This window comes from Nilaparvata lugens, chromosome 14 (assembly GCF_014356525.2).
Source record: "Nilaparvata lugens isolate BPH chromosome 14, ASM1435652v1, whole genome shotgun sequence".
Lineage (NCBI taxonomy): Eukaryota > Metazoa > Arthropoda > Insecta > Hemiptera > Delphacidae > Nilaparvata > Nilaparvata lugens.
Window position 1 is genome coordinate 21,702,195 of NC_052517.1, and position 17,090 is coordinate 21,719,284.

Sequence of the window (17,090 nt, forward strand, 5' to 3'; positions counted from 1 at the left end):
AATAATCGACAGTAATCGGCTTGAGATAACAGTGAAAGTTGCGACATAAACGCCCTATACCATGGGATATCTACTTACGCTATTGTTTCTCTATGACAATACAGTAATTGAATTATGTTTAAACCGTTTTCTCGTTACGATTACGGTATTTGATATGAACAGTCCCGTTGTCAACTTGTTCCAATTGCAAGTTATCCATTAAATTATTCATTAAGTTATTCATTTAATTAATATAGTGAGATTCACGTTTTAACGTCAGTTGAAATGATGGGACGGCAGAGTTGCCGATTCTCCGCGTTACCACTGCCTTCTATTATAGAAGATAGCATGATTCAAATCATCAAAGAGTTACTTTATTGTTCATTTTTGTTAATAATGATCAATTTTTTCTTTACGATTTGATAATAAATTGTCATAATTGAGATTGATTATGGTAATTCATTATATCTATTCTTAGCCTATTACATTTGGCGATGGTACGGAGTTGGAAAAGGATATCTGCTTTGTCTAATGACAGACAAAGATAGCAACACCAATGTTAATCAAATACTGCCATTATAATGTGGACCTCACTATAGAACAAGAACAACCACAACATGATACAGTATCAACACCATATGATACAGTATCATCTCAACTTGATACACAACACTATGATTTGATACATTCGCTATCTGCTTTGTGGAATGATAGACAAGGATAGCTATACCAATGTTAATCAAATACTGCCATTATAATGTGGACCTCACTATAGAACAAGAACAACCACAACATGATAGAGTATCAACAGAATATGATACAGTATCATCTCAACTTGATACACAACACTATGATTTGATACATTCGCTATCTGTTTTGTGGAATGATAGACAAGGATAGCAAACCACTGTTGATCAAATACTGCCATTATAATGTGGACCTCACTATAGAACAAGAACAACCACAACATGATACAGTATCAACACAATATGATACAGTATCATCTCACCTTGATACACAACACTATGATTTGATACATTCGCTATCTGTTTTGTGGAATGATAGACAAGGATAGTAAACCACTGTTGATCAAATACTGCCATTATAACGTGGACCTCACTATAGAACAAGAACAACCACAACATGATACAGTATCAACACAATATGATACAGTATCATCTCATCTTGATACACAACACTATGATTTGATACATTCGCTATCTGTTTTGTGGAATGATAGACAAGGATAGTAAACCACTGTTGATCAAATACTGCCATTATAACGTGGACCTCACTATAGAACAAGAACAACCACAACATGATACAGTATCAACACAATATGATACAGTATCATCTCATCTTGATACACAACACTATGATTTGATACATTGGGCTATCTGCTTTGTGGAATGATAGACAAGGATAGCAACACCAATGTTGAGAAAGAGATAGCGCTAATATAATAAAATAATTTAATACGTGATAGTAGAGGTGAAAATAAGAAGAAAAGTTCTTATAAACATATAATCCATAAACGCTTCATTAGCGAGCTATACAGGGTGAAAGTTTTTGCCCGGAATTCAGTTCCTCTGGTGAAATACACCGATGCTGAATTGTTTGGGGACTAGTTTTTGAAAAACTTATGCTGGATTCATATGGAAAAATATCTGAAAAATTGAATAAAACTAGTCTGGAAGCTCTAATGTGAGTAGTTTTTGAGAAAAAACGTTGAAATATGCAAAAAATCTAGGTAGAAAAACACAGACTTCTACGTTTGATGCCCAATAACTTTCTTTAATGACCAGTAAACAAATAATTTTTCACAATTGAAATTGTAGAGAATTTAATTCTGAAAAGAATTATGTAAGCTGTGTAAACTAAATTTTTTATAAAAGTTGAATATGTTGAAAATGTATTCTTATGTAGTACATTACACCACAAAAATTTGCTTATAATGATTATAAAATGTAATGTAATTGGAATTGAAATAGAATGAATAAAATACTACTAGCATTGTTTGAATAGGAAGCAGTGATGTATTTGTATTAGGAATGCTGACTGGATATAGTGAATATCAAAATAGCTGCATCACAGTATACATACAGTATGGAAACTTGGCTAGTACCCTGTCGCAAAAATCCGCCATCTTGTTAGGAAGCGCCGCATTGTAATAGTATTGAAGGCAGGTTCGGATCACTTCAATGATCCGGATCAATTGATCTTGTTCACTGCTACGAGCCAATCAGAAGACCAGGATTGGAAACTTCCCAAGGTCACGTGACGTGTCTAGTATTTGCGCCATGTAAAAAGCATTGGTTAGATAGGCGTTTTATTGACGGTTTCCATTCTGTACCTATTCTGTGGCTGCATAGCTGCATGGTATGAATTTGAAGATTTCTATGTTTGGCCAGTTTGTGCTCTCAACTATTTTTCGTTTATAAATTTTTTGAGTGAAAATTTAGGTGAGTAAAACTTTTTATGTAAATTTCAGATCGATGCTAGACTCGCCGCACACCCCGCCTCTACCCCCCAAGGCCTACGAGAACCTGAAGAAGAAGACAGAGAGGAGTGAATCGCCTCCTCCTTCTCAGCACCAGCATCACTCACCCAACCGCCGCTCGCTGGAGAGCCTGGAAGAGGGAGAGGAGAGGACCATTACTGACAGGTGAGAGAGAGAGATGGAGAATACGATAATATCGTCGGCTCAGTTCTATGTGACAATTTTGGGCTTATTGAGTTATGCACATAGATCGATCCCCAAAAACAAAGAGAATGCACCAGTAAAAGGTTCTATGTGTTAAACTGTATTTTAGTTATAGAAATTGATATTTTCATTATGTCCCATGTGCATTACCCCTCCACTGATTCTAGCCATAAGGTTCTATGTGATCATACTGAAACATAGAGCATAATTAGGTCTGAACAGCTGCACTTCCTCTAAGTGGCTAGTGGTTCTATGTTATTAAATGCTTCATTTTTCCCAGTTTTATACAAATGTGGTAGAAGTATCAATACAAACATATACATTATTAGTTATTAAATCATGAAATATTTATTAGAAATATAGACTTACAGAGAAGGTCCTAAAGTAGGAAAACACTGAAACAGATTTCTTAAAAAATCATGGAAACAGATAAATTTTCATTTTACAATAACAGTTTCAACAATTTCATTGGAAATCATATTCTTATTGGAAAATAGCTTTAAGTTAGAAAGCTAAAGAACCTTTAAGCTGGTTCCATAATTTTCACCAACTCTGTACATATATTGATTGTCTGATTGTGCCCTTTCTTCTGCTTTCACTGTGACATCTTGCAACTTGTTAACTCTCACGTTTAAATATATGCAATGACTCACTTATTGCTCCCTGATCAATAGTAGTACCTATTCTATTTTAAGCTTCAACTATACCACAGAGAAAAATATATTCTCTATTACTCCGTACCCGTAGCCATACTTCCAAGGCAATTTTGCCTTGATACTGTAGGAGGAATAATTATACTACTGCTGTTTGAAAAAAGTATTAAATCAGTATGAGATTTTAAGGATTCGTGTAGATAGACCCGCATTTTCATTATTTATCTGATCCTTGGTGGGGGGGGGGGGGTCCTAGGAACTGCGTATAGCGAATACTTCAGAAAGATCTTTTTGAAGTAAGTCAGTTTTGTTTTTACCATCTTTCCATCTTTAACACTTGAAAGTTCAATAATATTATTATAACATGTATTGATAATTGTTCATTCAGTTCCATGCATGAATATGAATAGATCATGGATGTAAATCATTTCATGTGATTGAAACGTAGTTCCCTCAGCCAATGCTTCAGCACCTTTTTTTTAGTATGGTACCCACAAAATGTACCAGTAATGTTATGATTAAAGAGTAGTTTCCACCGGGGACAGGAGGATATACAAATCTGTAATTTCTGGGAACATGGATATATCCCCCCCCCCCCCAATATATACAGGGTGGGGCAGAGTGGACTCCCTGATATGATCGGTTAACTGTATAAAAACCATACAAGATTATTACAAAAGCTTTTTATTCCTGAAATATAAATACAATGCAATTTATTTTTCATTAAGTTTTAAAAATGATATCGTCCAGGTGATGACCTTGACGAGCGATGCACATATTCAGGCGTTCCATGAAGTTTTCAAAAACTCTACGCAGCATATCTGGCGTTATTCCAGTGATAACATCAACAATTGCTTCCTTAAGGGCTTCCAAGGTCCTTGGTCGAGTTTTGTAAACCTCAGATTTGAGGTAACCCCAAAGAAAATAATCGCATGGGCTTAGATCAGGGGAGCGAGGGGGCCATGAAACATCCCCACGTAATGAGATCAAGCGGCCAGGAAACCGTTGTTGCAAAAGTTGGCGAGAGCGACGGACGGTATGAGCCGTGGCACCATCCTGTTGAAACCAAAAGGCTACCAAATTATTTTCCTCACCATACTCCTCAATTCTGGGGAAGAAAAAGCTCTCCAACATCTGACAATAGCGCACAGCGTTCACAGTAACGGTTGCACCTTCCGATTCAAAAAAGTAGGGGCCAATTATGCCTATGGAGGACACAGCACACCACACAGTCACTTTTGGAGAATGAAGAGGTTTTTGGTGAAGAGTTCGTGGGTTTTCAGCTGCCCAGTAACGAAAATTTTGTTTATTTACTGTGCCCAAGAGGTGAAAATGTGCATCATCACTAGACCACCGAATAGTGCCGTGTTGTAAAGAAGCCAGTATTGCATTCCAAGCATCTGTACGTTTAACAAAATCTGCTGGCATCAATTCTTGAACAACCATCAACTTATACGGGTGTAAATTGAGGTCTGAGTGTAAAATTCGCCTCACCGTTCTGGCCGACATTCCAAGAGCAGCAGCATGTTTCTGCACAGAGCGCGATGGAGATTGTTCAATAGACGCTCTCACCACCATTATGTTCTCTGGTGTCCTCACACTCTTTGGTTGTCCGACTGGTTTTCTAGGCAGTGCAGATCCGGTCGCCCGTACACTTGTAATCCATTTCCTTATGGTTTTAGCATCGGGAACACTATCATGACGATTCAAACCAAACCGTCTACGAAATGCACGCTGGGTCGCCACCACACTATCCTTATTTTTAAAGAACGTTTCGACTACAAAACCACGATGCTCGCCAGTCCACGGCATGGTGTCTACTAATAATGGCGTCTTTTCCCCCACCACATGGAACCTCTCCAACTCCGCTAGCTCACGCGCGTACTCTTCAGTGACTGATTGAAACTAGGGAGTCCACTCTGCCCCACCCTGTATTTTTGTACTTGAGTAAAAATCATGAAAATCATAGGTTTGAAGACTATAACTTTAAAACTATTTTTTGAAATAATTGAATGAATAATAAAATTATATTTCCATTCTATTTGTTATATGAACTGGAATATCATAGGCCTATGATATATTATTTTCTATGAAAAATTAAATAATGATTTATTTAATAAAGAAACTTCATTATTAGGATGTAGTTTTACAAGTAGAAATTGCTTGAAATCACACTAAATTGAGGGTATTTTTCTAAAATTTTCCGGGGGAGGCCACCCGGACCCCCTTTTTGTGATAGGTATAGGATTTTGTTGTTGTTTGAACGTGTTTTCATTTTCACTTTCTTATGTTTTAATATTTTAAACATCAGTGGAAAAACATTTTAAATATGACTTTGTGGGTAATGAAATTGTTCAGAATTCAAAGACGAACCCCAATTTGACACTGGTTTCTGATAAATTAAAAAGAATAGCAAGTTAATAGCTTAATCCGAACTTAAACCTGCCTCCTAGCAGGTCTAAGTTGGAGTCCGAAATCATCATTTTTGCTCCTGATATTATCTCATTTTAGCCTGATCCCGATCTCAGCAATTCACCGAGATTATCTTTTAAACCCGAGTTGATGATCTACGCTTGAACTCAGCAATCCACCGAGATTAATTTTTAGTCTGATAATGAAGAGTACGTATTGATTGAGGCTCCCTAGCTTTTAATTTGTTTAAAATGTTCAATTCATACACAATTATCTATTTTCTTAGTTCGTTCCCTTCATAATAATTATTATTCCAGGTAATAAACGTTTGAATAAGCTCTAAATCTTTAATCAGTGACCAATAATGTTTGATCAATAAAGCCTGCTTGCACTGTTAATAAAATGCTGGTATAATAGTTATAGACTTGGCTATCCAAATCCATGGATCATCCTTTACTGTATAGCCTACTAGAATTATTACTAGATTACTAGAATTGCATTTATAAAAAATCGATTGCTTGCCTTACTGCAGTCATGATTGTATAGATGTAATCAAGGTTTAACACAGTATTGTAAAAATCTAAATTCTTAGATTACTGAAATTCTCAAATTCTTATTGATAATTATTAATAATATTTATAATAGTTTTTTTAATAGAGAAATTGTCATGGAGTGGAGATATTTCAGGGATTTAAAAAATATCAACAGTAGAAAAATGGCGAGATAAAAGGTTCTATGTTACATAGTCGTTTCAAATGTGTGATGTAAATGAATAGCCAGAAGGTTCCATGTGGACAGTCTTCTATATTTTCTCAATAATTCCCAAAACTATTCCTCAAATTACAACATTGTTTCAGTTCCTATGATGATTGAAAAGTATCTGTTCCATAAAACATTGGAGAAAAGATGGTAAGTTTTGGTGTGAGTGTATTTCGAGCCAGCTTGAAAACTTTGAACGCTGATATCTCCAAAGTAGCAAAAATACACATAGAACCTTATGGAACTGAGCCGACGATATAATAAATTGTGATGTAGCTTCATTAGGGTAACCGTCCACTTGAACCGATCTGTTCGGCCGCTGGTGGAGAAGTCCTAACTCCGCCTAATAAAGAATTTTTTCATTTCATTTCAATCTCCCGGCCATTAATTCGGCCGAACACGAACGTCCGTCCATTGGAACCTTTTTACTTTCCTTGCCCTATTACCATAGGTAAGGAAAGAATTGCTTTCCGAAAAAATTAAGGTACCCCAATTTCTAAATTTCTATACGTTTCAAGGTCCCCTGAGTCCAAAAAAGTGGTTTTTGGGTATTGGTCTGTATGTGTGTGTGTGTGAGTGTGTGTGTATGAGTGTATGTGCGTCTTTGTACACGATATCTCATCTCCCAATTAACGGAATGACTTGAAATTCGGAACGTAAGGTCCTTACAATAAAAGGATCCGACACCAACAATTTCGATCAAATGCGATTCAATATGGCGGCTTAAATGGCGAAAATGTTGTCAAAAACAGCGTTTTTCGCGATTTTCTCGAAAACGGCTCCAACGATTTTGATTTAAGTTACACCTAAAATAGTCATCGATAAGCTCTATCAACTGCCACCAGTCCTATATCTGTAAAAATTTCAGGAGCTCCGCCCCATCTATGCAAAGTTTGATTTTAGATTCCCAATTATCAGGCTTCAAATACAATTTAAACAAAAAATTATGAGTGGAAAAGATTGAGCATGATAATCTCCACAATTAATGTTAAGTAACATTTTCACCTCAAATTAAAAATAACCTCGTAATTTGAGAAGATGTGATTATCCAATTGCAAACTGTTGGCAACTGTTGATTCTATTAAATGATTCACTATGAAGAGATAGCAGACCTCGTGTGTCTCTAGCGTTATTGCCCTGTCACCATCTGGCTCAAATCTTTGAATAGTGGACTTGAGATGCGCGTGCACACTAGCGTCAGGTGATCAATTTTCATAACGGCAAGGAAAGTTGTTTGAGTGCGCCACACCAGATTTTTTGTCAGTCTTGTTCAGTAGTTGGCTGGTTGCCAGAAAGTGAAGTGGCAAGCTAGCTAGTAGGGAAAGTCATTCTCCTCTGTGTGTTTTCTCACAAAGATAATAAAAAGATTTATAAAACAGAACAAGTTCAAAAAACAAAAACAGACAAGACTGTGAAACAATTTTGAGGTTAGGATGATGTTGTCTCAGCTTGACTTCGGACGGATAGAGCCGGAAAATCCCATTCAATTCGAATCGAAAACTTGATCGGCCGTGCACGGACGTATGAACCTGTTGCAATGGACGAACATCTATAGCTTTCTTTGTTGGGGGATCGTTCGGACGAGTTCGGTAGTTTTCGGCCGATGCTAGTTCGGACGAAATCGGTTCCAGTGGCCCACCTTAGTCGTCTCGGCTATCCTCTGTCCAGCAAAGGCTTTTGTTGGAGGCCTCTCGCTGTTATGACACAAGAATGTATGATGACAAGTTGCATACACACTAACTTGTACTTTCTTTAGTGGCCACCCTTATATAAATTCAAATTCATTTATTTGCCATAAAATAATACAGATTGATGAAATAAATATTCCAACTTACAAAATGGCACTACCGGCAAAGAAAACTTGTGCGCCGGCAGTGAGTTCGAACAACTAGGTACAGCAAACATGTCAATAGAAAGAAAAAGAGCTTATTCAAACCACTAGAATAAATAAAATAATGGAAACCAGGTCACATCTCAATACTTACAAACGACAAGACAAAGTCACCAAATCACAAGCAAATGACAAACTCAAAAAGACCAATTCAAGGAAGCCATGACAAATATTTTTTTAAATTTATTACACAAGATTGAAACACTACATAATTGATATAGATAATTTAAAATAAACATTTATCCTAATCCAATCCAGTATAAGATTCATTATGGATTTTGAAATTCTATTAATGAATTCAGTTGGGACTTAATTAAAATTAAATTAATTTTAATTTAAATTTGTTGTTGTGTTGATCAGATCGAAGCAGCGGCAGCGATCGCCGAGTGTGGAGGAGGTGATGGTAGACGGCGACCTGCACTCCTCCTCACGGCACCATCACCACTCCTCGGGTGGAGCAGGAGGAGGAGGCAGCTCCTCACGGCACTCGTCCAGTAAGCATCATGGCCAGGCAGGAGGAGGGACCGGGTCGCCCAAACGCAGGCGACGGAAAAAACAGTCTCCGCCTCGGTGAGTTGGAACCATATTTCAATTTGGTTTGTAAACAATCTAAACTAGAACTTTTCTGTTTTTAAATATTTTGACTCAAAATTGGACCTGAATTCAAGTGTATGAAACATAACCTACTTTTTAGACAATTTATAGTGTATAAATCAAAATTCGGGGAAGAAACAGTTTTGGGCTGTGCCTGTTTGTCCTTCTCCAATTATTTTGAAGAATTAGTTAAGATTGATACTCGTTGCTGCATACAAACCTCTGGTTTTGCTGGCAACACCTTTAATCTTATTTTGAGAAGAATATATTTATTTCATGTTTATGTTCAAATCAAGTGTTCTAATTGTGTTTTTGTTTTGAAAATAATTGTATTGTACAAGGTGGGGCAGAGCCGACTGACGAGTTTGGAGGGGGCACTGCTCAGCCTGTGGTGGGAGTAGGCAGGCTCGGTGGGCGTCATTGTACAGTCCCGGGAGAATAGTTTTTAGTGTGCATCATGAATTGGACGGGAGAGCATCGCGGTTATGTTGTTCGCGCTTTTTACGAAAATCAACATTCGATTATCGCAGTTCAACGGGCGTTTCGACGACATTTTAACATTCCTGTCCACAAACCCGTCCCATCTGTGAACTCTATCAGAGCGTGGGTTCGTCAACTCGAGAAAACTGGTAGTACACGACAAGAAAGAAGACATGGCGCACCAAGAACAGTGAGAACTCCCGAAAATATTGAAATTGTGAGAGCAGCAGTCGAGCAATCACCGAGGCGTTCTGCACGCAGGCATGCAATAGCTTTGGGGATGTCCAGCCGTTCAATTAGGAGGATTCTTCATGAACATTTGTTTTTTCACCCATATAAAATCATGATTGTGCAACCGATTTTTTGAACCGTAAAAATTGTTGCAAGGAAATGCTTCAACGCATCCCGGCAATGGCGACTCTTTTCTGCAGTGACGAGGCTCATTTTCATCTGTGTGGAGCTGTCAACAAACAAAACTTCCGGTACTGGGCAGCAAATAACCCTCGACAACTTCATGAAAGACCACTTAATTCACCAAAAGTGACAGTTTGGTGTGCCGTTTCTCAATTTGGAGTGATAGGGCCATACTTCTTCGAAGATGACAACATCACCGTCACTGTCACCTCCGAGCGTTATGTCACAATGTTACAAACGTTAGTGCAACCCAAATTGGAAGAACTTGCTGATGAACAAGACTTGGGGGAAATATGGTTTCAGCAGGATGGGGCTACAGCCCACACAGCGCGCATTTCAATGGATTTGTTGAGAGAAATGTTCCCAGGGCGACTTATCTCTCTGAGGGGGGACGTGAAGTGGCCGGCACGCTCACCCGATTTGAGTGTCTGTGACTTTTTCCTGTGGGGCTACCTCAAAGAAAAGGTTTTCAAACATCGCCCACACACTTTGGAAGAGCTTAAGGAGAAAATCAGGGAGGAGATTCAGGCCTTACCAGTGGCAATATGACAAAATGCGTTTGAAAATTTCAAAAATAGGCTACATCAGTGTATAGCTGCTGATGGCCGCCATTTAACCGATATAATTTTCAAAAACTAACACTAAAAACTATTTTTCGAGCTGAATTCAATAAACCAAACCATTTTTTTCTAAGTTTCTCCGTTCATTATTTATAACCCTTTCAAACTCGTCAGTCGGCTCTGCCCCACCCTGTATTATGGCAAATAAAGAATTTGAATTTGATTTTTCTTTTTTAACACAGAGATCTGGATCAAGAGATGTGGAGTAAGTCAAGAGGAGCAACCTCCTCCTCCTCCTCAATCAGACACCACAGGACTCTGTCGCTGACTCCTCCTCCGGTGCAGACGTCTTCCTCCTCACAGCTGCACCACCACCATCATGTCGACGTGTTGAGAGGTGGCGGAGGAGGAGAGAGGGAGAGAGAGAGGAGGAGAAGGAGGAGGTCGCCCAGCTATGTGGAGGAGGTGGAGAGGTTTGATAGGTGAGTTGAGATTCACGGTTTTCTTCTTCTTCCTTTCCTTCTTCTTCTTCCTTTCCTTCTTCTTCTTCTTCTTCTTCTTCTTTTTCTTCTTCTTCTTTTTTCTTCTTTTTCTTTTTTCTTCTTCTTCATCTTCTTCTTCTTTTTCATCTAAAACACCTTTCGACTATTATCAACCTATAGTGAGATTAATGTTATAAAGTCAGCACCTGATTAACAACATTGGTGTTGCTATCCTTAAGCTGCGTACACATACTCGTGCTTCCAACCCGAACCGAGCACGCTCCTCCCTCGTACCGCCCACGTACCACCATCGCACAGCAATCGCTCCGCCTCCGCTCTCTACTCGCACCGATCATGAACGTTACGGAAGATGTTAGATCTTCTCGCGTTCCCCGGTCGAACCACTGTTGCTCGCCGGTCGATCATCAATCGCTCTGCTGGAGTGACGTTCGGTTGCGGAGCAGAGCGAAAGTCTGTACGCACCTATATGTATCATTCAACAATGGAGATAGCGAATGTATCAAATCATAGTGTTGTGTATCAAGTTAAGATGATACTGTATCATATTGTGTTGATACTGTATCATCTTGTGGTTGTTCTTGTTCTATATTGAGGTCCACGTTATAATGGCAGTATTTGATTAACATTAGTGTTGCTATCCTTGTACCGCCAAATAGTTGAATGCATCTCATGACAAACTTTAGCTGGATGCACACCTGAGGAGGCGCGATGCGGCATTTTATTTAAATAGATGAATTTCCAACTAAAAAATAAATAATTTACTAAAAATCGATTAATTCTGAACACAAAGATTCGAAGACAGCACAATTATTCGAAACAAAGCAATGTCTTTAGAGCATGAAAGTCTTTAACCTGAGGCCGCACTGCTGGATGGTTACACACAGAACAGTCATTTTGTTTTAGTCATGGCGTTTAGAATAAAATACATGGGCGTTTATGGAGCAGCACACAGCACACACTCTTGTCTACCGACGGATGTTGTATGACGCAATGATTATAACAGCTGATTTTTATTCATGTGTGTGGCCAGCTTACAAATCTTCTCCCATAAGGATTATATATAAACTGAAGGACCGTAGGAAAGAGTCCTGAAGTCGGATCATAAATTTGATAGGCAATAAGGCCAGGGACACACGACACGGCAAAACTGCCGGGCCGGCTGTTTCACCGGATCCGGCGCCGGTTGAATACCAGAACACATTGCTACAGAATATTTCTAATGTATTTAGAGGTTCTGAGTCGCATTTATGCAATGGTGCTGTCAAGAGCTCACAAATTGGCTAATCTATGTTTATTTATTTATTTATTTATTAGATAGAGCGAACAATACAATAGTCGGAAAAGAAAAAACAGGCTATTGCCCAAAACTTCTTCAATTTCCTGATTTTGTCACAAATCGTCCAAATATTATGTAGGTTATGTTCACTTCAATTTCAACACCAAATCTTCAATCTGAAACTATGAATCAGAATAAAACAAAGAATTTCAAATTTAGATAAATTGATAATGAAACTTCTGTTAAAACAAAAACCAAACTTCAAATATTCACAAAATATAAAATAAAATCACTTTAATTTTGAGCTCGAAAATATCACTTTCACCATAGCTACAATAGCTGATTGTATTGTTTGCTCCACCACAGGAGAAAGAGGAAATGATTAAAGTTTGGCGAATTTTTTTATATAATATTTTCAAAATGGCGGCTAAAGTCAAATTTCACAAAACAATTACATTTCACAATAAAATGCAATGATATGTTGAATGTTACAGATAATATAGAGTGTTTACGAACTCCCAACTAATACTCTAGGGCATTGTTCTGTTCCTTGGTAAAAATATATCTAAATATCATATTTGAATTGTCCGGAAGACTTCACACAGCGGTATTTTTGCTTTTTTCACTTATTATATTTTTCTAAATAATAATATCGTGTGACCTGGCTGGCTCAGGTCTGGTGTCAGAGTTTTCAGGTAGCAACTGATCGATTTCAGGGCCTCTGACATGACCTAACGACCTAACGATTATTTTTCTAAATAATAGAAATAGAAATAGAAATTTCTTTATTGACATAAGACATTTAACAAAATGTATGGTCAATCGTCACATATATATATCCATACATACATACACATATACATATATAGATATATACATACATATATACATATACACATACATATAATATTATACAAAAAAATCAAAGCACAGAAACAATACGATTCTACAATACAAAGTAATTTACAAACCCATTTTCACAATTCATACATACGAAAATCAATTTCATAAAAATCAGCCATTGTATATGGTTGAGCGTAATGGTTGAACATACGAAATTGAAACTTTGCACTATCATTTATAACAACTAGACAAAGCTACCAAAAAATTATGATAATTTTTCAAATTCATAAAACAAACTGAAGACTTCTGGACAATTAAAATATGATATTTAGATATAAATAAGTGAGGCTAATGTAATTCAACTACAAGTGGTAAATAGACTACAAGGGGCAGGGCCGGCCGGCCGGCTGTTTGCCGAACCGTGTGTCCATCTCCATATGTACAATGCCCTCCCACCTGCCGGGCGGCGAAACAGCCGGATAACCGGCAAAACAGCCGGCCCGGCGAAGTGTGTCCTTCTCCATGCCGTCCTGTGTCTTTTGCACTTCACCCGGCGAAAAAACTAATAAAAAAATAGATCATCAGCTGTTCTTAGTGAGAATTTGTGTGTATTTTTGGCTTCAAAATTCATAAAATAACTTAATACAATGTGCAGTGATAATTAAGTGTAATATTTAACTATAATTTGGTGTTTTAATTTTTCTAAATTTAAAATTTGCATCTCATATTTATTTTTGGACGAAAGTTGAGCTTGAACTTCTTACAGAAGAAACATAACCTATTTTTTGGACATGTAATCAAAATTTGGGAATGGAATAGTTTTGGGCCAAGCCTGTTGTTCCTTCCCAATCATATTTATATGATTTGTTATTGTATCTACGTATAAATAAATAAATAAAACCGGCCGACAAAAAGCCGTTCGTGTGTCCCCGGCCTAAACCTGCTCCTGAACATAACAAACACAACTAAAACAATTCAATTCAATTTATTTCCATCAAAAAAAATACATCAATAAAACATTTACATCTTAATTCAATTACAAATATTTTCAGGAAATAAATATTCCCTCACATAGTCTATTGGTCCGTGTGTGGGGGAAGAATTCCTATCTATAATAACTGTAAAATAAGAACAAATTCATCAAATTCGTTGTTCACATAAAAAAGTTATTGAATGTCAAAATTTGAGGCTCGATTTCAATTTATATAGATTTATTTATCACATTGTGTATTAATACTTGCGGAAATTCACAACAGGCTCATGCCCAAAACTGTCCCATTTCCGATTTATACTTTTATTTTTATCAAAATGTAGGTTATTTCAGTCTCACGTTTCAAAAAAACAATTCACAATCATAATTACATGTCAACAATTTGCAACAATATCTTCACTACAGAATGCAAGAATATAAACTTATAAATTCAAAGTGCAATTATGAATATTCAATTATGAAAATTAAAATGCGAATGATGAATATGTCATTGAAGTTACATCACAACAGCCAAGCTTTGTAACTTCTATTGGGAATCGTTCATGCTATAGCTGTTTTACTGATCATCAAAATGACATTAAAGGAATTGAATTCATTCCAATTTATGCGCGTGTCTTGTTTTTATCTTCAATGATTGTTGAGTTGGATGAAAATTACTTGAAACTGTGAGCAATGGCGGAATTTGAAGCACTGATGCGATAGAGTATGGAATGAGTCACACTATAACTTGAAATGTATGTATTCAGGGAAACCTGTTTTTATTTATAAAATATTATATAGTGAGGTCCACGTTATAATGGTAGAGTGAAGATTGATTGATTGATTGATTGATTGATTGATTGAGTACTTTATTTATGTAGATTACAATATATACTGGCTTATACACTTATATACAATAGCTTACAATACAGCAAAATTATAGATGAATTCACATAATATAGACTAAGAAAATAATTATTGAACTGTATATGATATGAAAAAGCAATTTGTAATATAATAACTATAGATATTATATTGTTATGCATGTACATAAATTGGCGGAGCTTTGGACATATCAATGTCCATTCTTCGGAAAGAATATTAAAAATATCCTCCCCACTAACTCTCTACCAACAAGATAGGAGAAAAACGTTGCCGATCCTCTGTTATGTCAATGCCTTCTATAGACGGTAGCTGATACAGGTTTATTCATGTAATATTAACTGCTCATTCTCGTTTAAAATAATCAATATTATATTTTATTTAGCAAAATTTATATTTTTCAGTAATTTCATAATTGAGATGAAATATTTTGTCCATTAATTATTAATCCTACATTGTTAAAAGACGATCTGGCAACAGAGCAGAGCGAGAAAGAGATAGCGCTATTCGCTCTGTTGAATGATAGCCAAGGATAGCAATACCATTGCTTATTAAACAGTGCCATTATAACGTGGACCTCACTTTAGTAACCTTTTTGAAGTTTTTTCAATATAAATGTTTTTTACATCACCTGAAGATGATGTCAAACATTGAAACTACTAGTTTTAATTTGTGCTTTTTAGGGTCGTTTGCACAGTGTAAGTTTAAGCTAAAGCTTAAACCAAATCTGGATTTTTTTTGGTTTAAACTAAAATTCCGTTTGCGCAGTATCAGTTTAAACTCTGTATTGAGTTTAAACTCTGGGAAAGTTTAAACCTCCAAAACAGGAGGTTTAAACCAAACAATATGGAATAACTAGACATCTGTAAAATTTGATGTGGAAACAGCTAATAGTAAATTATTTTTCGACGTTTGTTTTTAATGCTTTTGTAGACGATAATAATTATTTAATAATATAGTGAATCATTATTGATAGAATTGACAGGAACCGATAGAAGTTTTTAATGCGATTGATATTGATGACTGCGAAGAAATTTTGAAACTGAGAAAAATTGGGCAAAAAACGAATCATTCAAATTTCTGGGATGACAGAAAAATTTTTAACGGTTTTGCTTGAGTAAAGCAAGTGCCAATTTAGTATTTGATCAAATAAGCCACTTGATAGAAAATAAGACAATTTTTATTAGTGATTTTTGATTAGAAAACATGTTTCTAATAACACATACGGTAACTGAGATATTTTGCTTTCGAGAGATTTCTAATAAACGAGGAAGACCTTAGTAGATTTTCATAGCAAAATAAGGTTTTTATCTTACATTCTAGATTATATTTTTTGGTTCCAACTAAAATATGAGTTTGTTTTTAATAGTAATATAGCATTTCATCATTTTTTGAAGATTTTCTTGATCGCTTTTCACTTTTATTACCATACAGCTTACCGCTCTGTGGATTTTGAACCAGGAAATAGTAGCTACATAACCTCAATTTACTGATGGTTTGTAAACAAATAGCGACATTCTATTACCAACTTAACGCTAAACTAGTTTTAACTTGAACTGGATTAGTAAATGCACTGAGAAAACCGACTCGAGTTTAAACTTTCAGATTAACTTAAACTCGATTTACTTAATCGAGTTTAACAATCTCTACTGTGCAAACGGCTCTAAATCTGATATTTTGTATTGAAAACTTTTCAAAAAAATCTGGTGTGGCGCACTCACACAACTTTTCTTGCCGTTATGAAAATTGATCACCTGACGCTAGTGTTCCCGCGCATCTCAAGTCACTATTCAAAGATTTGAACCAGCTGGTGACAGGGCAATAACGCTGGAGACACACATGAGGTCTGCTATCTCTTCATAGTGAATCATTTAATAGAATCAACAATAATTTGCAATTGAATAATCACATTTTCTCGAATTTCGAGCTTATTTTTAATTTTAGGTGAAAATGTTACTGGACATTAATTGTGGAGATTCTTAAGCTCAATCTTTTCCACTTGAAATATTTTGTTCAAATTGTATCTGAAGCCTGATAATTGAGAATCTAAAATCAAATTTTGCATAGATGGGACGGAGCTCCTGAAATGTTTACAGATATGGGACTTGTTGCAGTTGATAGAGCTTGTCAATGACTATTTTAGGTATGAATTTGATAAAATCGTTGGAGC

General features: G+C 36.4%; 1 protein-coding gene across 3 annotated transcripts in view; it reads left to right on the forward strand.

Moving 5' to 3' along the window:
• Positions 1-17,090, forward strand: part of LOC111057265 (cyclin-dependent kinase 12) — a 95,496-nt gene that overhangs the window by 23,091 nt on the left and 55,315 nt on the right. For all 3 annotated transcript variants that reach the window (XM_039441079.1, XM_039441077.1, XM_039441078.1), the window contains 3 exons: positions 2,471-2,644; positions 8,759-8,968; positions 10,689-10,928. In XM_039441079.1, coding sequence (XP_039297013.1) covers positions 2,471-2,644; positions 8,759-8,968; positions 10,689-10,928 — 624 coding nt within the window. The remainder of the gene's footprint in view (positions 1-2,470; positions 2,645-8,758; positions 8,969-10,688; positions 10,929-17,090) is intronic.